The sequence below is a fragment of the Rhinatrema bivittatum genome, chromosome 11, assembly GCF_901001135.1.
Source record: "Rhinatrema bivittatum chromosome 11, aRhiBiv1.1, whole genome shotgun sequence".
NCBI classification, from domain to species: domain Eukaryota; kingdom Metazoa; phylum Chordata; class Amphibia; order Gymnophiona; family Rhinatrematidae; genus Rhinatrema; species Rhinatrema bivittatum.
In genome coordinates, this window is record NC_042625.1 from 65,015,240 (window position 1) to 65,040,704 (window position 25,465).

Here is a 25,465-nt window from a genome sequence, read left to right on the forward strand (position 1 = left end):
TACAGGACCAATAGCTAGTGAATAAAGAATGACCCTTTCAACATAAACGACACTTACCAGTCTTTAGCTACATAAGATGACATTATAGCTAATGTTTCAGCTAATAAAGTCAATAAAGTATAAGTTATAGCTACCTCCTTCCCTCATAAAATGCATGAGACCCTAGTTGCAAACCCAGCCCCATGTCCTGCTTCTTAGGCTGGCAGAAACTGGGATGCTGCGAAGGCACTGACTGCAGCCCCTGAGGTGGGGGAGAGTGTCCCAGTCATCGCGCACCTGCCGGTGGACTTAAGAGGAACACGTGTGGCAGATTCGGAAAGGAACCGCAGTTCAGAGAACTCTCACTGCAATGGCTGAGCGAAGGGAAGGGAATAACAATGCAGGCACATAGCACCGATGTCCCGATTTAGACATGTTCTAAATGAGCCAGAAACCTAAAGGAGCAAGAGAAAGCTGCCAGGTGAAAAAAACAACCCACAAACAACTTTATGTAGGCTCCTGTGCTTTATTTCTCTAAATATATTTATAATTATCTATCAACCCCCTATCCCTGTTCTGAACACCCAGGGTTGGTGTGCAGTGAGAGAAAGGGAGCTCCAGAGACGGAAGACAGCACAAGAGTGGTCTTGGGCAGACAGGAAGGCTTAGAAGCAAGAAAGAAAAGTGGAGGTGGAGAAGGCAGAGAGCAGTGGGAGGGGGATATCAGGCCTACCTGAGGTTTGCCTTGAGCACAGAGCCTATTAGTCATAGGAGATGTAAGAAAGCAGCACTGGGATAGATAGGGATGGGAAGCAAGTGGAGGGACTCTTTAGGGGGCTAAAAGGAAGCAGAGAGAGATTGCAAGGCTGAGAGAAGATCCTAACTGTTAGGTTTAGGGTTTTATTTAACACTCTTAGCTAAGCTCTGATCTCTCACCTGATGTTCAGTTCCTCCAATCCATTGTTGATTTTCAGGGCTTCCCCCAGCATTGCTGCTCCTTCATTGCCAAAACCATTATAGGAGAGATCTAGCACTCGCAGGAAAATATTGGCCTGCAATAAGAAGTGAGCAAGGACAGACCATATCATAATGGCAATAACTCCCAGGATTGAACAATAACAACCCCACCTATAAAAAAAAAAAAAAGGCAACACTGCACATATTACTCCAGGCCCTAAAATACCAATGCATCTCCTTTTAGGAAAACAGAACAAGCCAGGCTTCTACAGATCCTTACATCGAAACTACGATCTAGCAAAATGACAAATCAGAATAGACAGACTCTTGCCAAATACAAAATAAAGTGACCATGAAAAAAAATAGAAACGTATAGACAAAAACTAAACTGGAAACTGCAACAAGCCAGTTTCTCCCATGTTGCCCTGCATACAGAGTAACATGGGAGAAATGAAAACAGAAATGCATCTCCTCCTGTGCCATGCAAAATACAATGATTTCAGAAATGCACTTTGCTAAAGCTATCAGAGAAAATCAAATATGTTCCACAAAGGAATGAGCAGGAAAAACTCTGTATAATCTTGGGAGAAACAGTGCCTATTGCAGCAAAATGTAGTGTTCCCTGCTGCTAAATCAGAAACTTAATCTGACCAGCACCAAACTGACCATCAGCAGAACCCAGGAATTTCCTTGCCTTTGCTTCCTGTCTCTTGTGTCTCTTTCTTTTTATCACACCCTTCCTGAAGATCCCACACTTGGCTTTGACTTTGCATTGAGGAAGCGTAGCCTGAGTAGTTGCTTGGCATTTTTAACAAATGCTCTTGATAGCTAATTTTCAAAGGGAAGCTCCACTTTGCACCTGCTGTTTGTGTGGAGGGATGAACGGAGTAAAATAGCGCATGTACATTTAAAAATCAAATGCAGACATGCTATTTACCTCCCCTTACCCTAAAAACATCCCCAGGAACACTTATTTTAAGCCTGGCTAAAAGTGTGTGCTATGGAAGCCTATGCATGCTTTCAGCCAGGTTAGTTAACTTGTTAATCGCTATTTCCCTAGGCTAATGGCTTTGAAAACTGTCCTCTAAATTATACTGGAAATAAGCAGGCTTAGAAGGAAAATAAAAAAAATCATCTGAGTTTGAAAGCTTGCTAACACCCATAGAAACATGTCTTACTCCCAAGCCTTTGGCAATATGGACGGCTCCATTTCCACGGAGAGCATTCCAGCTCAGATTTAGCACTTCCAATCCAGCGTTTTCTGCAATTGCAGGTCCAAGAATCTCACCTTAAGAGAATTTCAGTTGGAGATGCATTATTTGAAAAGATTTTAATACAGAATGTTGCCTGTACCAGCTCACACACATCAAGAAATAGAATTATCAGTCTGGAGGTCTGAGGAGACCGCAATCCCTTTTGGGTCTTCTAGGCTAGTCACAAGGGGCCTTGGAAGACAGTTTTCCTCCTTTCCTCCCACCCAAGTCTATAGTGAGCCATTGAATACCTCCATATTCCAAGCCCCACCATAGCTGTGGCCCAGGCCCCAATTCTGATCCATATGTCACTAATATTTTAATCCCTTTATGTCTATCAAATCTGCACTTAACCTCTACCCAGGGAAGTTATATTTTATTTATATTTATATATATATTTTTAAATATACCGGCATTCATGAACAGGTCACATCATGTCGGTTTACATAGAAACAAGGGGTGCAATGAACAGTAGAACTAAACTAGTGCAAGGGGGATGCAGTTACAAAAAACTAGGGGTGTAATAACTGGGAGAGAGAAAAATAGGAACAGAGGGGAGTAAGAGAACTGTATGGGGATAAAATAAATAACTTAAAGATTATTTACAATAACAAATGGTAACTTTGTAACAGGAGTTGGAGGTGGTTATGCGTTGTCCGGGAAGGCTTGTTAATGGGCTCTATTGGGTTCTAAAACAGGGAAGATCATATTGCCTCTCTGTTGAGCCATAGTGCAACCACACCTTGAGTAGTATGTGTAATTCTGGTTGCCTCATCTCAAGAAAGGCATAGCAGAACTAGAAAAGGTGCAGAGGAGGGCGACAAAAATGATAAAGGAGATGGAACCTCTCTCCTATGATGAGAGGCTAACGCAGGCTAGGGCTTTCAGCTTGGAAAAGAGTTGGCTGAGAGGGAACATGATAGAAGTTTATAAAATCATGAGTGGGGTGGAATGGGTAAATAAGGGACAGTTATTTACCCTTTCAAGGGGACACTCCATGAAACCAACAACCAATAGAATAAAACAAATTGTAAAAAGTACTTTTTCACTCAGCACACTATCAAGCTGTAGAATCTGTTCCCAGAGGACGTGATCAAGGCAACTAACATGGTGGGGTTTAAAGGAGGTTTGGACAAGTTCTAGATGAAAAATCCATATCACATTATTAGCTAAGTAGACCAAAGAAAGCTATTGCTATTCCTGGGAATGAGTAACAGGAATTAGATCTAATTTATGAGATGAGTCAGCTGAGAAAATGAAAAAATATTCCCTACACACAGCTTACAGTATTTACTTTTCTACTCTCATCCCATCTATGTCAAATACCATAGCATCCTTCTGTGACCACAACAGCAGGATCAAATTAGTTCTGGAACTCCTGCACTTCCATTGCATGTTAATGACCAACCACTAAGTTTTTATTGAGTTCTATTGGTTTAAACTATAAATCAGAAGCCTTAGATATAAGGTAAAGCAGCACCTATTGCATCTCCCTACACCTTATGATTATATGAATGATAAAGTTCAGGAGTACATGTTATGTCTCCCAACACCAGGAGGTCTATTTTCAAATTGTTTAAGTGTCTAACATTCAGACTTAGGTGCCTAATTTTGAGTTTTCAAAAACTAACCAGGGCCGAGTGCCTAAATTTAGATGCTTAAAAAGTGGGCGGGCCAGAGGGAGAGCCAGACAGGGAAAGAAAGTTAGGGACTCAGTGCTAGGTGCCTAATTTTGTGGCCTACATTTACACATGTGAATAGCGGGTCTAAATTTAGGAGCTTCAGTTTTAGACTCCTAAGTTTGACAATTTTCAGCTTAAAACTTAGGACCTTACATATGGCTGAAATATCACCAAACTTTAGGTGCCTAAAACAGAGACATCTAGAACAAGCACTCAGTGTCCTTTGAATATCTGCTTGTCTGTTTATAAGGATGCAAGATTCAGAAGGACATGCTGTTATCTCCCTGCCCCATATAATTATAAGGATATAAAGTACATGAATCACCTCTTTTTATCACCACACCATGTGATTATAAGGTACATGAAACCTCTCTGTATCTCACTACAGCATGTGATTATCAGGTACATGAATCCCCCTGTATCTTACCATACCATGTGATTATCAGGTACATGAATCCCCCCTGTATCTCACCACACCATGTGATTATAAGGTACATGAAACCTCTCTGTATCTTACCACACCATGTGATTATAAGGTAGATGAATCCCCCTCTGTATCTCACAACACCATGTGATTATAAGGTACATGAATCCCCTCTGTATCTCACCACACCATGTGATTATAAGGTACATGAAACCTCTCTGTATCTTACCACACCATGTGATTATAAGGTAGATGAATCCCCTCTGTATCTCACAACACCATGTGATTATAAGGGTCATGAATCCCCTCTGTATCTCACCACACCATGTGATTATAAGGTACATGAAACCTCTCTGTATCTCACTACAGCATGTGATTATCAGGTACATGAATCCCCCTGTATCTTACCATACCATGTGATTATCAGGTACATGAATCCCCCCTGTATCTCACCACACCATGTGATTATAAGGTACATGAAACCTCTCTGTATCTTACCACACCATGTGATTATAAGGTAGATGAATCCCCCTCTGTATCTCACAACACCATGTGATTATAAGGTACATGAATCCCCTCTGTATCTCACCACACCATGTGATTATAAGGTACATGAATCCCCTCTGTATCTCACCACACCATGTGATTATAAGGTACATGAATCCCCTCTGTATCTCACCACACCATGTGATTATAAGGTACATGAAACCTCTCTGTATCTTACCACACCATGTGATTATAAGGTAGATGAATCCCCCTCTGTATCTCACAACACCATGTGATTATAAGGTACATGAATCCCCTCTGTATCTCACCACACCATGTGATTATAAGGTACATGAAACCTCTCTGTATCTCACTACAGCATGTGGTTATAAGGTAGATGAATCCCCTCTGTATCACATCACACCATGTGATAATAAGGATATAAAATACAAGCGTACCTGCTATATCTCCTAGCACATTATGGCTCAGGTCCAGGGATTTTAACTTCCGGTTGTTAGAAAATGCTTCAGCAAAGTGTTCCGCCACTTGATCCTCCAGCTTGTTTCCAGAGAGATTCAGTTTCAACAGGGATATGTTTTCCATAAGCATTGCACAGAGGGCTTGTGCTCCTTCATAGCCAATATTATTGTCTGACAGATCAATATCTAGGAGAGGAAAACAAGCATTTACTGTACCGCTTGCACTCCTGGCAGGTGTCCAGTAACATGGTTGAGATATTACTGAAGTGCAGTGCAAGTAAGTTTGCTTAACATAAACAGTGTTCTCCATAGACAGCAGAATTTATTAGCTATGACACATGAATTACATCATCTGATGGAGTCAAATGACCCTTCTCTCTAAGCTCATAGAGATTTTGCTCTACTGAGCAGATACTGGAATTCCCATGCAAGCCCCCTCAGTCAATATTAGAGCTAAATCTAGGAAAACGGTTGACTCTCTACGGAGGCAGATGGCAATTTAGCATGGCTAATTCATCCTGCTGACTATGGAGAACACCACGTTTGGTAAGTAAACTTGCTTTCTCCATTCACAAGCAGGGCTGAATTAGCCATGACACATGAGGACTCCTAAGCTGAGAACTGCAGCGAAGCATTTACCCAATAAGCAACCCAGACCCCCACTGTGGAGCATGGACTGCTGGGTAAACAGGTTACACAAAAGATATTTATATATATTAGTCAACAATATGTTAGATTTTAACTGCTATTACCAATGTGCTACCTCTGATATATATATTATAGCTGTTATCAATCCCTTACTATATCATTATTGTTATCATTCCTTTACTATATCATCATTGTACTCATCTATAGCATTATTGTACTTTCCTTGCTAAATGTTTGTAAACCGTTATGAAGGTCCCAACTGATATGATGGTATAGAAAACCAAATAAACCTTAAACCTTACTGTCATGTTCTGTCCAAATTTAGTCAATTTTTGATAAACTGTCCAGAAGTAAAGCACATGAAAGTGTGCACCGATGATCAAGTTGCAGCTTTTCAGATGATGTCAATAGGTACTACTCTCAAATGAGCCACTCATGAGGTCATGGCTCTCACTTGATGAATGTCACAAGCTTGGGACCCTGGAACCGCTGACAGACAGGGCTAAGATATGGTCAGAATTGTGAGGCAGGGACATGGTCAAGCAGGCAGAGTCCATTCAGAAGCAGGAGGCAAATAAGGATGAGGGCAGGTGGCAAATGAAGCAAGATCAGGAACCAGGCCAGATCTCAGTCGGTAGTCAGAATCAGGAACAGTCAGATCCAGGAGAATGAAGAATCAGAACCTGTTGTTCAGGCACCTGCCCAGAGGAATGAGCTTTCTTTTGTGTCAGAGCAGTGGTGGGATAGGATCAACAGATACAGGTCGCTGACCATGGTGCAGCACCACATGGTCAGCCACATGTTACAATACACCCCCTTAAGCCCCCTCCCTCAAGAATCCCTTCCAAGACCCCTTTTCTTGGGCTTATGGGGAAAAAGGCAATAAAATCACTTGATCAACAACAGGGTATTGACATTTTACACTGGTTCCTATGACCTTTCCTCGGAGCCATAACTCTTCCAATTGACCAAGTAATAAAGTTTGTTTCTCAGCAACCTTGGAGTCGGTTTAATTGATCTCAAACTTCGCATCAGGGATAAATGAGACAGGAGTGGGAGAATAGATTTTCTTGGGGTATCTGCAGAATATCAGTGGTTTTGGTAGAGATATGTGGAATGAGAAGTATGCCTGAACAGAAAACCAACATGGAGAAAGAAAAACCCCCAGAATCCTCGGGTTTTCTTAGCCTGCTTTGGCTATTTTTCACTCAACACACAATTAAGCTCTGGAATTCCAGTGCTTGTGTGTTGAGTGAAAAATAATTTTCTCTGCACAATTAAGCTCTGGAATTCATTGCCAGGAAATGTGGTTAGGGCGTTAGTGTAGCTGGATTTAAAAAAAAAGGTTTAGATAAATTCCTGGAGGAAAAGTCCATAAATTATTAATAAGTTGTCTTATGATCTGGTAAGGTGCAAAACTGAGGGTGGGTATCTTGAGTCAGAAATTTCTAGTGCTAAGCCAACCTTTTTCTCCAGGAACAAATTGAGGTGCAGTCCATGCTTCCTGTTAGCTCATCTTTCGTAAAGGTCAGCTGTTCTCATGAGAAGACTCTGTGTATTCTCCCAAATCTCTTGCAGATTGGAAGAGAGAAGATCTGCCGTTGGAGTCTCTGTGGACAACTGTATGTATTTTAGGATATCTTCCGTACACAATATAAAATTGTGTATCTTCTGTACACAATATAAAATAGAAAGGATCCAGAGGGTTCACTAATTCGAATAGTGTAACAAAAGTCGTCCCATAGAAGCAGTTGTATCCAGTCATTCTGCCTGGCCATGTAGGCTCTAAGGAAGTTCTTGAGACTCTGGATAACCCTTTCCATTTGGCCATTAGATTGGGGATGATAGGCTGATAAGAAGTCTAATGCCATGTTCAACTTTTTACAGAGGTCACGCCAAAACCTTGATGTGAATTATACTCCTTGGTCACTGATGATATGTTCAGGAAGCACAAGTATATATGTTGGAAGAAATGATTGGAGAGACTTAGGGCTGTTGGTAGGGTTGCAAGAGGAACAAAATGGGCCATCTTGGCAATCAATTAATGACTACCCAGTGTCCCTCCAGATCAATAGCCAGACACTGCAAGACATACCCGAATCTTTGGCGCCTGGACCTCAATCACCAAATTGAATAGTAAAGGATATAACAGGCAACTCTGCCGAGTCCCACTAGAAACAGAAAATAAACCAGATCTACATCTGTTGGTCAACATCCTAGTGCTGGGGTGATAATATAAAGCCCTAATCCAAGCATGAAACTAGTCTGGAAGACCAAATTTCTCCAAGATAGAAATAAAAAAGGGCCACCTCAGCCTATCAAAAGCCTTTTCCGCTTTGAGCGCAACCACTGCTCTAGCCACCCTCTCTCTCTTAGCTAAGGACATGATATTAAAAAGTCTCCAAGTCTTAGCTGTCAACAGGCGACCCCTGATGAAACCCATTTGAGCAGGCCTGGTTAGATATTCCATTATTGTTTCAAGTCTGAGCTGGAGCAACTTAGCAAGAAGCTTAATGTCAGCATTTAGGTGTGAGATGGGACAGTATGAACCAGGATTTAACCCTTTTTTTAATAAATAACTTATCTGGTTAAGTGGTGACCGCTGAACAGAGCTGGATATTCAGCAGCTGCCACTTAGGTGGATAAATCCTACTTATCCAGCTAAGTAGTGTTAGAACACCGACTGTGCTATCTTCTGAGTCTGTTTTATCTTGTTCACTGCTCTCCTCCCCATCCCTCACCTCCACCATTTGTTTCACCAGCTAATGCTCTTTGTTTTCATCCATGTCCTTTTTTTAATACTTGTTCTTCAGCAATTTATTCTACCATGGCTTTTGAGTGTTAGTTTTTAAGTGATTTGTTAAAAATCATGAAAACATATCATGGCACTAATAATAATGAGAAGTATGATTGATGTATTTGTTCTGAGTGCCAATAAGCAGTCACACCTAAAATAAAGCAGTTCTCTTTTAACATATCTGCAATGGCTTCGGCACCATCTGCTTCCATCCAGTTATCACCCAGGTTTAACTTCACGATAGCTGTGTTGGCAATCAGAGTCACAGCCAATGCTTTAGTCCCCTGGAATATATAAAATCATCTTGAGAAGTAAATTATCAAGTAGTTACAGCAATCAGTATATAATGCAAAAATCATCTGCAGTACCCAGGAACCTGTTGTAAGATCACTGTCACACCGTCATTGCATTTACCACATATTGTAATGACCTGCAGTACCAGGAACTGTTCCACAATGTCATCAGTGTCAATGCGTATGTGTCAGCATGAGTTTGTGGACATGTGTGCCAAGTGTGTCAGTGTAAGTGTATCGGTGTCTGAGTATCACCACCAGTGGCAGTGGGTCAGCTTGTTTGTGCATGTGTCATTGTGCAGTGGAGAAGCAGCCCGAGAAATGGGGAAGCCAGGGTCCAAATCCCATTGCCACTTGTTGTGACCTTGAACAAATCACTTTACCCTCTGTTGCCTCACTAGCAAACTTAGGACAACATTTACTAAGCCTTTTTTCCCCATAGACACAGAATGGGAGAAAAACCTTAGTAAATCAGGCCTGTCTCAGGCAGAGAAATACCTACAGTACCTGAATGTAATTTGCCTTGAGTTACCAAGGAAAAGACATGATCAAAAAATCCAAATAAATAAAATAAATATATCATTGGCAAAATTTGTATCAGTGTCACTATGTACAGTACCTGAGGTCCCAACCCATGATGCCTCATTGTAAGGCTAGCATCTACCATGTGACGCAGGAAGAAGGAAATGGGTACAACACCGTATGCTTTACAGGCTTCTAAATACTTTTTCCTTCCAGTGGGATCATATGCCTCCTTAACTTCTGAAAAGTAACAAAAAGAAGCAGTTAGTGCAACCAAGATAGGCTACTCTAAAGACCATGTAAGGCATTTCAAGTTGCAGTACCAGGATCTCCCCATGGGATAGCAGCAGTACTGTGGTTCAGATGACCTGAGCCCCTGCTTCGCAATGGAGAGCATGTAGGGGCAATGGGTAAGCCCAGTAACGTTAGAAGCACAATTAGGTTAGTTGATTAAGAAGCTTTTTCACCACTCGGCCAGTAATGAACTTGCTCTGGATACAGGGTGGGACATGGTAGAAACTCACTTTCCAGATCTACACCCATGCCTCTAAACGGATTCTTCTTCCAGTTGAGATTGATTTAAGTAGCATTTTCCACCTGTCATGACTAGTATGAGAGAACAGGATGCGATGGAAAAAGAAACACAGAGAAGGGAGAGCAGGGGGCAGAGGTAGAGGTAGAAGGGAGAGAGAGAGAAGAGAATAGAGACAGGGAGGGAGAGGAAAAATCAGAGTTAAGAGTGAGGAATAAGGAAGAAAAGAGGAATAAAGAAACACAAATGTAAGAAAACGCAGACCAGAAAGAGCCCTGTCAGTGCCTGGTTTCTAAATGATTCTGATTGGCCTCCGGATCTCCTTTGCACGTGTAACCCCATCCTGGGCGTAAGGCTGCACTGCGATAGGGCAATAAAGCTAGCTGTTCCTGCGCTCTCTTTTCCCCAGGTATGGATTATTTTTGTGGGGTGGGAGAAAGAGTTAACTTTCAGGGCCCCGAGTGCTAAGGGTAACTTTCCTTGGATTTCCCCAGGGAGAGGGGTCTCACTTCTCTGTCTCTGTGTCCCCATGGAAAGGGATACGTGTCCTCAATGTGAGCGGGAGGTGCCAAAAACCACTCTGAAGTCACTTGTTTACAGTATCCAAAAAATAAAGTCTTTACTGTTTAAACACTGATGAGATGTGGTACAACAAACTGATCTTCAGCGCCACTAGATTCCTTTTGTCTTATAGTCTTTCTTTTCTCTGTCTGTGCAGGGGGAACTTGTACCAGGGCAGGGAAACATCCACCATCTAGGGCATAGAAAAGTGAAGTTCCCAGGTGGACAGGAAAACCCCTCCACCACTGGCAAAAATGTTAAAACTTCCCTTGGCACAGAGAGGCAATTCTCTCTCTCCCCCCCCCCGGGGGTGAAGACTCCGGATGGGCGCTCTCAATGGTCTCAAATTGATTTTAGGCACAGTTAGCAGGTCTTCTAAATCTCTTTGGTTCTCTCACAGTCTCTTTCCTGGATCCCTTGGAAACAGGTGGCTCACTCTACAGCAATACAGGAAGGAAGGGGGCAGCCAAAACGTACTCCTGGATCCTGAAACTTAAGTCCTTTTTCCCTTAACTGAATTTAACACCAGAGATCCTTCTTGCAACGGGCCACCACCTCCTCTGTGCTCACTGAGGGATTGGAAGGGCAGGTCTTCCCTAATCTGAACAGCCCCAGACAGACGTAGGGTTCCCTGTACCCTGAGCCCAGGTGGTGCGCAGGCTCTAGCAAGGCTCCTACCACTTAAAATGCAAAGATCCCCACAATACACCCAGAAGGAAAACCCTAACCAGCCAGGGAGTGGACTGGATAAGGACAACCCTCCCGACCCTGGACAGACTCCCCAGGCAGGGGAGTCTCTTCTTGTTGGGCCTCAGGAAAAAAACTCTTTTCTACCTCCTAACTCTAAGCAAACCATAAGGGACTGTCTACAGAGCCTCTGGAGCGAGCTGCTTAAAAATAAAACTCTCGAGGGGCAATTCCAGACCCCTCAAAGGGAGGGGCTGCATTTGAGTGGTAACTTCCCCCATTTACTAACCTGATCTTCACTAGCTGAACGAAGGATTCACCCAGGCCTTAATGGTAACAGAACTAGCTCTCCGTTACACACATATCCAAAAAGCTCCTGTGGTCAGCTGGCACCATTTACTGACAGTGGGGCGGGAACACCTGGGGATCACCAAGATTACCAGGCAATTTAGATAACATATGAGAGAGATAGAGGGGGGGGTGCTCACATGGGCTGTGAAGCCCCTTTAAAACTCTGTAGCAGTTTACATCAACTGCCACTTCCCAGTTCAAGTGTTGCCCTAGCCAAGAACATGCAAAGTTCCTGACCGTGGCAATAGATGTGAAATTTATCACTCCAAGTTCATTGTAGCAAAATTGCATGCAAAATGGCCACTAGCTCATAATAAGTACCGCTTGTTGGTACACTGTTCTCTTAGAGGTACATATTCAGTTGCCGCATGGCTGTGCTAGTTAGCTGGTTATACATAACTAGCTAAGTAATGATGTGTATTCAGCGGCGCAGCCACACCCAGATGTCTTAATGTTAACTGGTTATGTATAACTGGCTAAATTTAGGACAGCCTGTGGGACAATGCGGTGATCCCCTAGCACACACCTGGACTGACTCCAGCCCTTCTTAAAACACTTTATCTTTATTTACTACTTTAACACATACTCATTAGTAGTCTGCCTTTACCTTCAGAACATTTCACTCCAATTACTCACAGTTCACTATCGCTTCTATCAGTACTCTTACAGCTCAGTGTTTGGACAGCAATATTCTACAGGAGTTGCCTTCCTCCTAGAGACCTGGCTCTGGTCTGACTAACCCACCTAGGTCCCAGCTCTTATTAAGAACATAAGAACATAAGAAATTGCCATGCTGGGTCAGACCAAGGGTCCATCAAGCCCAGCATCCTGTTTCCAACAGAGGCCAAACCAGGTCACAAGAACCTGGCAATTACCCAAATACTAAGAAGATCCCATGCTACTGATGTAATTAATTCACCAACTTAAACCTTTTTAAGGGAAACCGTATCTGGTGGTTTTTTTGTATGGAGGTTTCTAATAAGGGTAACCGATTTGCAGTTATCCTTTTCTCCACCTCCGTCTATTATTCTTTTATTAATTTTTAAAGATATTCACTTTTTTTGTTTTTTTGTTAATTCTTAAAATCCCTTCTCCCCAGCAGCTTTGCCGACCCGCTTCAGTTTTTATTTTTATACTTATCAAGGTCGCCGCTTTTATTAATGTTCACGGGTACGGAGCTGGTGAATTAATTGAAAAGGGAAAGAGGTTGGTTAGTGATCAGTGAATACTGATGTAATTAATAGCAGTGGATATTCCCTAAGTAAACTTGATTAATAGCCGTTAATGAACTTCTCCTCCAAGAACTTATCCAAACCTTTTTTGAACCCAGCTACACTAACTGCACTAACCACATCCTCTGGCAACAAATTCCAGAGCTTTATTGTGCGTTGAGTGAAAAAGAATTTTCTCCAATTAGTCATAAATGTGCTACTTGCTAACTTCATGGAATGCCCCTGTCCTTCTATTATTCGAAAGTGTAAATAACCGATTCACATCTACTCATTCAAGACTTCTCATGATCTTAAAGACATCTATCATATCCCCCCTCAGCCGTCTCTTCTCCAAGCTGAACAGTCCTAACCTCTTCAGCCTTTCCTCATAGGGGAGCTGTTCCATCTCCTTTATCATTTTGGTTGCCCTTCTCTGTACCTTCTCCATCGCAACTATATCTTTTTTGAGATGCGGCGACCAGAATTGTACACAGTATTCAAGTTGCAGTCTCATCATGGAGCGATGTATTGGCATTATGACATTTTCCATTTTATTAACTATTCCCTTCCTCCCCTGCTGGGCCCCACCTACAGAACTCTCTTTCATAAGGGGAATTAAAAGGGACCAGGCACCTAGCCTGGTCCTACACTGGTTTAAGGGGGAACATAAAGGCACTGCCTCACATACCCAGTCTCAGCTTGGATCCCCCGATGCTGTGACTGGCCTCCCCGGCATCAACGCAGCCACCCAGCGCAGAGCAACTATGCCCATGCCGCTGCCAGCATGCTGCAAGGATCTCCTTAGGTGCGTGCACGTCCAATGTGCCGGCACTTAAAGGACCTGTGGCGGGAATCCTCCTGTGGCACCCCCTGATGACATCAGTAGTCTGGGAATATTTAAGACCACTTCTCCTGCCTCTCCTTGGCTCAGCAATAGGTTTGCTCTGTTGGAATAGCAGTTTGCCTCTGTGCTCCTGGTTCCTGATCCTGGCCTCCTGGTCCTGCTCCAGGAATCTGTTGCAGCAGGGACCTGTTCTTCACGAATATCTGACTTGATTTTGTCTTACAGTATGGCTCTTGAGGGCATGGTTGCTGAAACATGATTATTCTACTGCATTGATTGCCACCTTGCTATGAGCAAGAAAGTTCTCCACTTCCATAGCCTATGTGCGGATTTGGCAAGTGTTTGAGACTTGGTGTGAAGATCGAGGTGTTCCTCGTTCAGTTAAGATCCCGCTCATTTTGGAATTTTTGCAGGATGGATTGAATAAAGGGTTGGCCCTTAATTCCTTAAAGGTGCAAGTAGCGGCTCTTGCCTGTTTCAGGGGTCAGGTGAATGGTGAATCCTTATCGGCTCATTCAGATGTGGCCTGTTTCTTGAAAGGAGCAAAATATCTTCGTTCTTCCTTGAGGTGACCAGTACTCTGGTTTTGGATTTCTTAGCAGGCTCTACGTTTTGACCAATGCATAGCCTTTCTTTGTGGTTATTGACTTTACCACTTTGCTATGAGATACATACATATTATCTGTTTTTTTGCATGCACTAGGAAGTCAGCAAGTTGCACGTGTATCACCAAAACGGCTGAATGCACATCCCTAATAGATAGTCATAGTTTAATGGGACAAACCAAGGGAAATCACCAATCTGCTACATTTTTTTGAAGGTGTGAATAAACATATGGATAAAGATGAGTCAATTGATATTTATATATATTTTGCTCTTTGGCACTTCAAAGCAGATTACATTCAGGTACTGTAGGTATTTCCCTACCCTCACAGGGTTTATAATCTAAGTTTGTACCTGAGGCAATGGAGAGTAAAGTGACTCACACAAGGTGACAAGGAGCAACAAATGGGACTTGAACCCTGGTCTCCCCAGTTCATAGCCCACTGCTGTAAGCACTAGACTACTCCTCCACTCCATTTGATGGTTAAAACTAATAGGATTAAAATTAATCTCCCACTTGCCCCATCTGGGCTGTCTGGGATGAAAGGACTGAGATCTACCGAATCGTCGAGTCCTCTGTAAGGTCACTCCTCTGAAGGGTCAAAAATGCTTGGATCCCTAGCACAACCTCTCATGCCAAAGGAGCGCGGCATCTGCATCTTATCCTCCAATAACTGAGGAACTGGGGATTTGCCCCACTTACTGGCCAGCTTCTCCAACTCACTCCCAAACAAGAGCGAGCCTTCAAAGGGCTGAGACACAGGCTATAGGATCAATTACATTAGGTGGCAGTCTTACCCCATGCCGCACTGCATAATCACATGCTGCAGCATACCGATGTGTGCAATACCAGAATAAAACTGAAAAATTCATAAAGCGGATAAGTAACACCACAACATCAACCTTACGGGCATGTGATAATCCCTGCTGACATTTATTGCCCCTGAGGCAGCTCTTGACCAAAAAGCGAAACTTGGCCAGAGTCGGGCAAATTTCAAATAAAGGGCAATTTATATACATTTAACTTGCTGTATACTTCCCTGGGTAAATGATTTTTAAAAAGGCATTTAATAAATGCAAATAAATTCATTCATTAATACTGCCAAGAGCTCTGGGGGCAGTATAGGTTTGCAGTTCAGGAGGAGGGTTAGAGATTTTACCTAGGCTGATTTGGGGCCTACTCTTGGGCCTTTGGCCGTCCCAGCTGGCAGTCTGCGAGTAAGGTTGGGGATTTCCCTGCCCATCCACTCCCTGCTGGGTAAGGATTTCCTCACAGGAACATTTTTTGAATTTTGGGCTTTTACTTGGTAGGAACCTTGCTAGACCCTTGGGCCTTTCCTGGATTCAGGCAATGGAAAACCCTGTGTTTGGGATACCCAGTGATAGGGAAGACCTGTCCTCCAAGGTTGCCCATTGTAAGCAATAACTCCGGTGATATTTCATTTTTGGGGCCCAGAAGAAATTGATTTGTGAAGATCTGGGAGGAAGAGTTTTTTTTCTGCCCCTCTTCCTAACCATCTAAGGACCTGTGGAGATACAGTTCCAGCTAGGATCCCTCCCAGCAGGGATCCCCATTGTATTTAAAGATCCTGAACAGCTACTAATTGTGAGTAAGAGACTTTTGAAAATCAGTGAAGACATCACGACCCATCAGGGGTCTTCACCCCCTGGGGGGGAGAGAGGATGTACTCTCTATGCATGGACAAGATTTTGGCCATCTTTGGAAGGAGTTTTCCTGACCATCTTAGGACCACCACTTTGCCTAATCCAGAAAGGTGGATGGATCCCTTGCCTGTTTAAAAGATTCCTGCACAGATAGAGGATAAAGACTGTAATCAAGAGAAGAAAGACCGTGATGCTGGGATTCGTTTAATTGTGCCATTCCATCTGACTATCATTTATTCAGTAAAGTTTTATTTTGGACACTAAGCCAATGCTTCCTGCGAGATTTGTTGGCACATAGCACCCACAGTGAAGAGAATTACCACTCTCCCAGAGATACCACCCTCAAGGAAGTTAGCCACCCCGCTGTTACAGAAAGAACATAGCCTGAGCTTTGTAATCTGTTCATGCACTGCTTGCAGTAATACTTATTTGCTAGCAAACTAAACAGATCTGAACTTACAATCATAGGGCAGGAACACAAGGGCGTCATTATTCAACTTCATAGCTCTAGTGATATAGAGTGGTAGAAAATGATGCCATGATATTTGGTGCCATACCTCTTAGTTCAAGGTCCATGTCCAAGTCCTCATCAGTCTCGCTGATATTCCGTGAATACTGAAAGAGTCCTCTTATACTCTCCTCATCCTCCTTCTCTGCATCAGTAGTGCTTTTTGTTAGTAGCAGGCCTCGTACACTAGATGATCGGTGCACAGTCTAAACAACATAAGTAAGAATGTACATCTGTTTAGCTTAGCTCTGTAGTGCCATCAGCGTACACAGCACTGTATAAGAGATATCATGTGGCTGCCATGCCCCTGCTTCAAAGAGATTCAAAGCTTGAGCTTAGAGTGGCTAAGTACCTTTACTGATGGTCTCAGTCCATGGTGCATGAAGGAACAGAATAATAGAGCCATAGGTTCAGATCTGTGGACTGATCACTGCACCACAAGGGCAGGCCAGGAGTACATTCACTTACAAATCCTGTCCTCTTGCATTCAGAGAATTAAGGACCTGCATAAAAAAGAGCTATTTTCCTATATACTGGGCTTGGAGTAAGGAGGACAACTGGAGAGGGATACTAGGGGTTCTTCCCAGATATGGATGTATCGGTCCACCAGGGAAGCAACTCTCCCAGGTGTCTTAAGCATATAGGGGCCGATGCAAAAAAAGTGTGCTGAAAGCAGGCGCTCAGTGTTGAGCCCTCACTTTCCTATCTCGTGCCCAGACACCTCTCCTGGGTGCACCATGCAATATTTAAATTGGGAGTCGAGCAGTCAAGGAGGCGCTAGGGTCAATTGAGCGCCCCTAGCGCCTCCATGGGAGCGGGTGCCCAGGAGAGGTCGGCTGTCTGCGAGTTAGGAAAGCAGACGTTCAATCTTACGAGCATCTATTTTCCTAACCGGTGCACAGTCACAGGTTAGGAAAATGAATGCTCGTTAACTGAGCATCCGTTTCCCTACCTTGACCCCGGCCCTTTTTTTTTTTTTACCTTTTTAAACTTTTGGTTCCTCTGACTTAATATTTCCACGATATTAGGTCAGAGGATGTACAGAAAAGCAGTATGTTCTGCTTTTCTGTACAACTTTGTGGGATGCTCAGTAAGTAACACCTGCTCTGGGCAGGCATTAATTTCTGAGCGTAAAAATGCGCGGGTCCAGCGCACATTTTGTTTTTGCATGTGGGGTGAATAACTAATAGCCTCATCAATATGCATTTGCATGTGATGAGCACTATTACTTTCACAACACTTTGGATGCGCGTTATGGGTGCACTAATCCCCTTATAACTTAAGGGGCTGTGGATGTGCCTCCAAAACGTGCACCCAACTGCAGGTTAAATAGTGCGCTCGGCTAAGTGCACTGCTTTGCATTGGCCCCAGCAGGAAGAGGAATCTTATTGAGTTTTGTTCACCTGACTTGTACTTGTTGTTCCCCTTCTTTTTTTCCTGCCTTTCTCTTCTCTTTTTGTGTTTTCAGGCTTTTTTTGTTTCATTTCTATTTGTCTCTAGTGAGGCCTGCCTTTCATTCATTCTCTCTTTCACTGTATAGGTCCCTTCTTCATTCTAGTCTGTTTTTTCTCTCTTTAATCCCTCTCTCGTCTCACACTTTCCCCTGTGTATCATTCCTTTACTTGGTCTCTCCTTGCTTTCTGTCCTTTGAAACCTAATAAAAGAGTGTGACAGCAGATAAAGAAAGTGAGGCCTGTCTAGTCTGTTCCTTCCTCATGCAACACTGTAGAGTCTTCACCCCCACATGTAGTTGTAACCCCTTCTTTGTTGTAAGACTGAGTAAAGGACTATCATTTTCTCAGGGCTTCAGCACAAATGTCTCAAATCTCTCTCTTCTCTTTCTATCTTTGATATGAACCAATAAATCACTGAGCAACCAGGGTTCCACTGGCAGGAAGACCTCCAAGGCCCTCAGTGATGTAGGGGAATAGTCCTTTCAAATAGTTCACTGAATACTCACTGCAATAGGATGGTAGACCACATCAAGGAGACCAGGAAAAAGTACCGCCAGAGTCTTTTGGTGGGGTTCAACATAAAAGTGAGGTGGCTAATTAGAAGGCCTAATGTTGTTAGGGCCAATGGAGTTTAGGTATCAAAGCAGGCCAAGAGGTTGAAGACTGTGCAAGTAGATACTAATAGTGTTACAATTCCCCCTGTTGCTGCGCTACAGGTGGTCTCTCACCTTCCACCGGAGGCCGCTCCGAAGCCAGGGCCTCGCCTGTGTTCCATCCGGGACTTGCTCCAGGGCCTGAGAGGCCTAGCTGTTCCTGTGGCTTGCTTGGCTGTTTGGACTTCCTGGTTTCCAGCCACGCCCGTTTCCCTAGGGGCTGGCCCGCAGCTCTCCACCTTACTTATAGGACCAGTGAGGGGCGGTCCTGGCAAACTCCTCCCAGGGAGTTGCCTACAACCTCCAGTATATAAGGACTTTCTTGTCACTTGCAACTTGCCTTCGGATCGGGCTCTACAGTTGTCTGTAACCTTGCTGATCCAGGTCCTCCGTGATCGCCTATGCCTTGATGGGTTCCTGTCCAGTGTCGCTGCCTTGATGTCCTGTTTTGATGTCCGCTACCTGATGTTACTGATGTCTGCCTTGATGTGTTACCTGATGTCTGATCCAGTTCCTGCTCTTCCTTGATGTCCTCGTCTGGCTCCAGAGCCTTCTGGCCTGTTGGGCCCTGGTGTGGCCAACAGGAGGGATTTGTCCCCCGGGCTCTTGAGCTTCTGTTCCTGCCAGCTGACGGGGCTTCGGATGTCATTGGTCCTGGCATCGGAGTTCCTTCTCGACTGGACCTTTCCTGGTGCACCCTCCTTTCCTCAGTGTGGTCCGCGACCAGCCTTCCTGGGCTGTGTAGGGCGTGTCTGGGATGGGGTGGTCCGCGACTCAGTCCCACGGGTGGGCTGAGTAGGGCGCCCTGATGGACAGTGCCATGTCTTCCTTCCAGCCCTCATCTTCGTTGTTTGCACCTGCCTTGTCTACGATGTCTTCAGTGTAAGGACTCTGTCTGCCCTCGCCTCTGTCCGGCCTGCCGCCCATTGCCGTCCCCAGCGGCAGGTCCGAAAGGGCCAGGAACAGTCGGAGGACCGTTCATCAGTCAACTTCCCAGTGTTGGCTACCATGGGCGTGCAGGTCCGGCTGAGGGTCGGACTCCCTGCTTTTGTACCCGCCTGGCTCCCCATGCCTGCTCAGCTCACCTCCCACGGTGTGGCTTTGGGCTCCTCCTTGAGTCCTGCCGTGGCCCAAGGGCTCACCACCCGCTGGAGACGACCGCGCTCGTAACAAATAGAGAATCAGCAAGAATTAAAATAACTAATGGAACATAAAAATGCTTGGCAGTACAATGCAGAAGCAAACAACAAAAAGAAGAACTGAACATTCTGGACAGCACTATCCAAGAGAAGGTGAAAAGGTAATAAGGGAAAATGGAGAAGTGAGTCTTGTGACAGTGTTATGACAAAGTTGCTTCCTTCTGAAGTTTAAGTTATTAGGCACTGCAGATTATTGGTAGGAGATAATAAGATAATGAGCTAATGACTAATGTCACTTTAAGTAAGAAAAGAGGAACTGTGACAAAAGTATGATTGGTAGGAAAGGGAACTGCAGCAAAATTATTATTCATGTATTTTGATTAGACTTATATGATGAAAGTGATAGATTGAAAATGAGGATTCTGCCTATTATGCAGTGTTAAGGGTCTTGCACTGGCCCATCCAATAGTGCAAGGCCCTTAACACTGTGCTTGTGCCAGCCCACAAAGGCTGGAAGGAGGAAGACACTTCATGCTACTCTTGCATGGCCTTACATGGGCCAGAAAAAGGTAGAGGCATGCTTGTGTTGGCTTACACAGGCAGAAGGAGAAGGTGGCGTGCAGTTGCCTTCCCATCAGCCATTACAGAGGAGCTAAGCTGCAGCAGTAGGCTGACAGCATAAGATTAACAGGGAGATGAGGGAAGAGAGAAGGAAGAGTGCTGGGGTTGAGGAGGCAAAAGATAGTGGTGGTCAATATTATCCTAGTGGTTAGAGCAAACAGCTGAGAATTAGGGAAGCCAAAGTTCAAATCCCATTACTTCCACTGATGCTCCTTGGACCTTTGGCCAAGTCACATCACCTTCCATTGGCTCATATACAAATTTAGGAGCTAATGTAATAAACTGTGCACTGAAATTCAGCACACAGTTTTCTTAACACAAATACAACAAAGAAAAATTAAACCTCCAATGCAGTAAACTAATGAATCAGGAGTTAAATAAAACACGTCAACTTGAAAATGTACCGAAAAAGATTCTTCACACATATAAAAATATGTTCTATGCAAATAAACCGTGCTTTGTGTGCAAAAAACATACAGGTCCATATTCAGTTACGATTCGGATAGCATAGTCAGATAAACTTATCCAGTTATTTTGGAGGTATAATCAATAGGGTAGCTTCACTATTGATTATACCTCCCCCCTCCTCCCATGCTCTTCTCCTTTTCCTTCTGTGCCCCTACCCTCCCCCCCTGGAACTTTGCTTCACTTCATAACCCCTATACCACTTTCTCATTGTTAAAGATAAAGTTTTCTTAGTTTGTACAAAGTTTCTCTTTCTTTCTTTCTACCTTTTTTCCTCCATAGCTATTTAGTTCTTTTATGTTATTATATATAATCTCAGAATGTTTTTACAATGCTTATATCTTACACCATTTGCGTTTAACTATGACATGTTATTCTGTTCACTGTATTTTCCTCCTTTCAGTTCAATGTAAGCCGGTATGATGTGCCTCACGAATGTCGGCAAAGAAAAGTCTATAAATAAATACATAAAATAAATAAATAAATATAGCCAGCTATCTTAAAGTTAGCTGGCTAAATTTATCCAGCTAAGTTTAGGACAGCAATTAGCTAGCTAATTCAGTTACACGCCTGGAATGCCCCTAACTTAGCCAGCCACCTCTCCTTGCAGAGACCTGTACTCAGGATCTATGTGCAGAAATTATGCTTCGTGCACACAAAGCATGTTTTCTGTGACTAAAATATGATTTATGCGCACAAAAATGTTTTTAGTGCAGAAATAATTTTTTGTGCGCATACATCACATTTTAGCATAACATAGGAATACACGATTTGCCTGCTGAGTGAGATCAAGGTCCATCGAGCCCAGCATCCCCCTTTCAGACAGTGGCCAATCCTGGTTGCAAGTAGCTGGCAAATCCCATAAAGTAGATCTATTTCTCGTTACATGCACAGAAAACATGCTTTCTGTGCACATAACGTATTTTCTGCACATAAATCCCAAATACAGGTCCTGGTATGGAACTCCAGCTTCCACCCCCCCCCCCCTTCCCCGACCTATGATAGCCCTGGAAACCTTACTCTACCCAAGGCTGGTGCAAGAGTATCAGGCACCCTATGCAAACTTTCATTCTTGTGCTCCCTCCCTCCTTCTGAGAGTTACCTAGTGGTGCACAGCGCTTCCTTCTTCAGCAGTATTCGCTCTGGCACAGCACCTCCCTAGATCTCTTTACATTCTGCCCAGCACCTCCCTCTCTTTGCCCTCTGCCCATACTACCCCTCTGTTTCTCCTCCTGCCCAGCATCTCTTCTTTCTTCTCCTCCTCCTCCTAATATTTCTTCTCTATCCCCTCTACTCCATGTCTAGCAAACCAGCATCACCCCGACATTTTGCACTGTTTCTGCAGTGCCAGCATCCTCTCTCTCTCACTCTCTTGCTCCACCCTACACTCGTCCACCCGTCACCCTCTTCAGCTGCTGGCAGGATGAGTTTCTCTAGAAGCCGGGGCCTCACGTTGGTGGAAATCTTTCACCCCCAGGTGAAAAATTCACCCCCAGGGTTGGACTTCCTAGTTCAGCCATTGGAAGTCCAACCCTGACTCCACTTCTTTATTATGAGTTAAGTTTCCAGTGCTAAGAAAACCCGAGTTAAGGAAGCCCGTCTCTGTACATTGGGGATTAATAGCTAATGTCTTCATTACTATTATATTTACATCAGGGGGGGTGCTGACTATATGCACATTGTTTTGTGCACAAAAATGCGTGCACAAAACTCCGTGCATCAGAGTAACGTTTGCGCACGAAAAGACTGATGTAATGTGGTGCGTTCAGCAGAACACATAGTTTTTACCCCCTAGCTGTGAACACAAACCTGACTGCGGATGGTGGCATAAAATGGGCATGCAAAACTGTATACCCAGTATAGCACCCTCGCATGGAAATCCTATGTAAATGAAGGCATTAAGCATTACCCCCATGATGCAGAGAGGTGTGCCAGCTTAACTCGCTGTTTCTTCGTGCTGGAAATTATACTCCAGGTCAGAGCTTTGCCAACCTGAAGTTCTCCAGCTTCCCTGAAATGCGGGTCTTTGTGGCTGCACAACAGCAGGTGGTACCGACCGAAGAGGGCGCAGGAGAGGCCTCATGAGCACACACTAACTTCTTGCATTTTGTTTTGTTTATTTTTTTCCCCCCTAATTGCCTCAGTCTCATAGTGGCCTTCCCCGCACCAGCCCCCACAGTACCGTCCCTGGCACCGCTGCAGGTTTAAAAAAAAAAAACTTCTGTCTCCTATCAGGGGCCTGTCCTCGCCACCCTCTTTTTCTCACCACACTTTCAATGGTTCTCTCCTCCCGGCCAAACATTGGGCAGGCCAGACCTCACATGGTTCCTTTGCTTAAGCTTTCTCTCGCCCCCGTCCCCCATTGCTCCTAAAGGAACAGCACCCAGGTTTAAAATATGTGTTCAACTTGTGCTGATCGCAAATCTTCCAGTTTGCACCCTTTTTTTTTTAATTCCCAGTGCATTAGCACAGCTTTAGCTTATTGCATTGGAAGGTAAAAAGAAAACTGTAGTCTGCGTGTCAAGAACCTGTGCGCTGAATTTCAGAGTGGCTTTATTGCACAGGTTATTGCATCAGCCTGAAAAACTATGCACAAAACTGAGGATAAACATGTGTGTCCTTCTGAGCACACCCTTATAGTGTAAGCCCTCTGGGGCAGGGGACTACCCACTATACCTAATGGTGATTTGGAAAGGCAAGTAATTAAATCTAAAATCCAAACACAATATGGAAACAATAAAAGGTGACTCATCCACAAAATTTGCCTAGGATCCCTTCAGCAGTTAAAGCAGTCCTGGTAAGAAATGTCCAGTGAGTGTGTGGGACTGTCTGACTGAAACCCCTTAACCTCTGGTCTTGTACCACACACTCACTCCACCCAAGATCTAACAATAACTTGGATCAGAGCACGGCTCTAGTTCTCCAGCTCCCTGCACAACCTGCTCTCTTCCTCGCCCTAGCGGGAATGTATTGCTATAGACTGTAAGGAAAGCTGGGTTGTAATTCAGCTTTGTGAAAGTACAGCGTGCAGTCACTACAACTGGCGCTGTTAATGGGAGTATGACTTACCTGTTGGTTGACGCTTCCCCGGCTCAAATTTCCCAGGGGTCGGCTGGCGGGCCTGCTGCTGACACCCCCCAAGCAACAGGTCCGAACCTCCTCCTCCTCCTCCATCTCCTGCTCTGCATCTTTCACCTCCTTTACTGCAGGCAGCTTGGACATCAGGTCTTTGGCAAATCTCCGGCTCAGCACCATCCTGCAGCTCCGAGATTTTGCAGCTCCCAGGGCACTCGGGGACTCAAAGAGACTCCGGTGTGAGACTCGTACACTCCCCCTGAGAAATATCCTCACACAATAGGTCTACGGTGGCACTTCAGAGGACAAATATCAAACTGGGGGGGAAAGATTAAAAGATTGCATGCAGCAATGATGAATTTCAAATAAACAGATAATACAGATAAAAGCCCAGAAATGAATCTGGGCTGATATAGGAGCTCGATTTAGGAGGCTGTACTAAGAAAGTTTGAACAGAGCAAAGTAAAGTAGTAAAATGCAGCTAACAGATGAGTTCAGGACCCTGGAAGCCCAGGTTTGCTTCTAAACTGGAGAGAGCAGGCCCCGTTCTTTCTTGTTGTCTCGTTGCCATGGTAAAGGTTCCAGGGAGGCCTGTGGGGGGAGGAGGAGGAGGAGGAGAGTAACAGGGAAGGAACAAGTGAGTGGCTGTCATGTGCTCTGGAAAGGTGTCCATCGCAGTGACCGGCCAGCAGGCTCTGGGTGGACCTCTGGCATTTTGTAAGCCCATTCCGCAGGCCCTCATGCCTGGGACCTGAGGATGGAAGAATCAGCTCCCTAAACTTAGTCAAGAAATGTATTGTTAGTCCAATAAAAAGGTCTCGTGTTTTATTTATTTATGTTGCTGTTGGGCTTTATTTCTGTGCATTTGAGTGGACTGACATGGCAACCACAATACTTTATTTATCGACATTTGATCTCAATCGAGATATCACACCGGTTTCCATTCAGGTACTGTAGGTATTTTTCTATCCCCAGAGGGCTTACAATCTAACCTGCCGATACAGTAAAGTCCGCGGGAGAGCGGGCGAATGCCCGCTCTTCCTGCGCATGCACCAACCACTCACCGGTGCGCGCAATGCAGTATTTAAATTAGGTCCGGCGGTAGATCTGGGCGAAAGGAGGTGCTAGGGACACTAGCGCGTCCCTAGCACCTCCTTTTTGACAGGAGTGGCGGCTGTCAATGGGTTTGACAATGTCAATGGGTTTGACAGCTGACGCTGCCGGTTCTCGAGCCCGCTGACAGCCACGGGCTGGGAAACCAGATGCCGGCAAAATTGAGTGTCTGGTTTTTGGCCTGACAGCTGTGGGCTGAATTCAAATTTTTTTTTTAACTTTTTGGGACCTCTGTTGCAGCACACTGTACTGTATTGGCCTGTAAGTTTGTACCTGAGGCAATAGAAGGTAAAGTGACTTGCCCAAGGTCACAAGGAGCAACAGCAGGACTCAAATGCTGGTCTCCTGGTTCATAGGCCACTGCTCTAACCACTAGGCTATTCCTCCTCCACCATTTTAAAACCATTTTTATTCCTTCCTATTAACAGATCCCGGGCTTTACGCGGTCACACCACATTCTGGG

The 25,465-nt window shown here is 44.3% G+C and overlaps 1 protein-coding gene across 2 annotated transcripts in view; it reads right to left on the reverse strand.

Moving 5' to 3' along the window:
* The window catches only part of LRRC74B (leucine rich repeat containing 74B), a 38,373-nt gene extending 13,928 nt beyond the window's left edge, over positions 1-24,445 (reverse strand). For both annotated transcript variants that reach the window (XM_029571339.1, XM_029571338.1), the window contains exons 1-7: positions 23,884-24,445; positions 16,532-16,688; positions 9,618-9,760; positions 8,857-8,989; positions 5,240-5,446; positions 2,115-2,224; positions 916-1,031 (exon numbers count right to left, since the gene is read on the reverse strand). In XM_029571339.1, coding sequence (XP_029427199.1) covers positions 916-1,031; positions 2,115-2,224; positions 5,240-5,446; positions 8,857-8,989; positions 9,618-9,760; positions 16,532-16,688; positions 23,884-24,069 — 1,052 coding nt within the window. In that variant the 5' untranslated portion in view covers positions 24,070-24,445. The remainder of the gene's footprint in view (positions 1-915; positions 1,032-2,114; positions 2,225-5,239; positions 5,447-8,856; positions 8,990-9,617; positions 9,761-16,531; positions 16,689-23,883) is intronic.
* Between the last annotated feature and the right edge of the window lie 1,020 nt (positions 24,446-25,465).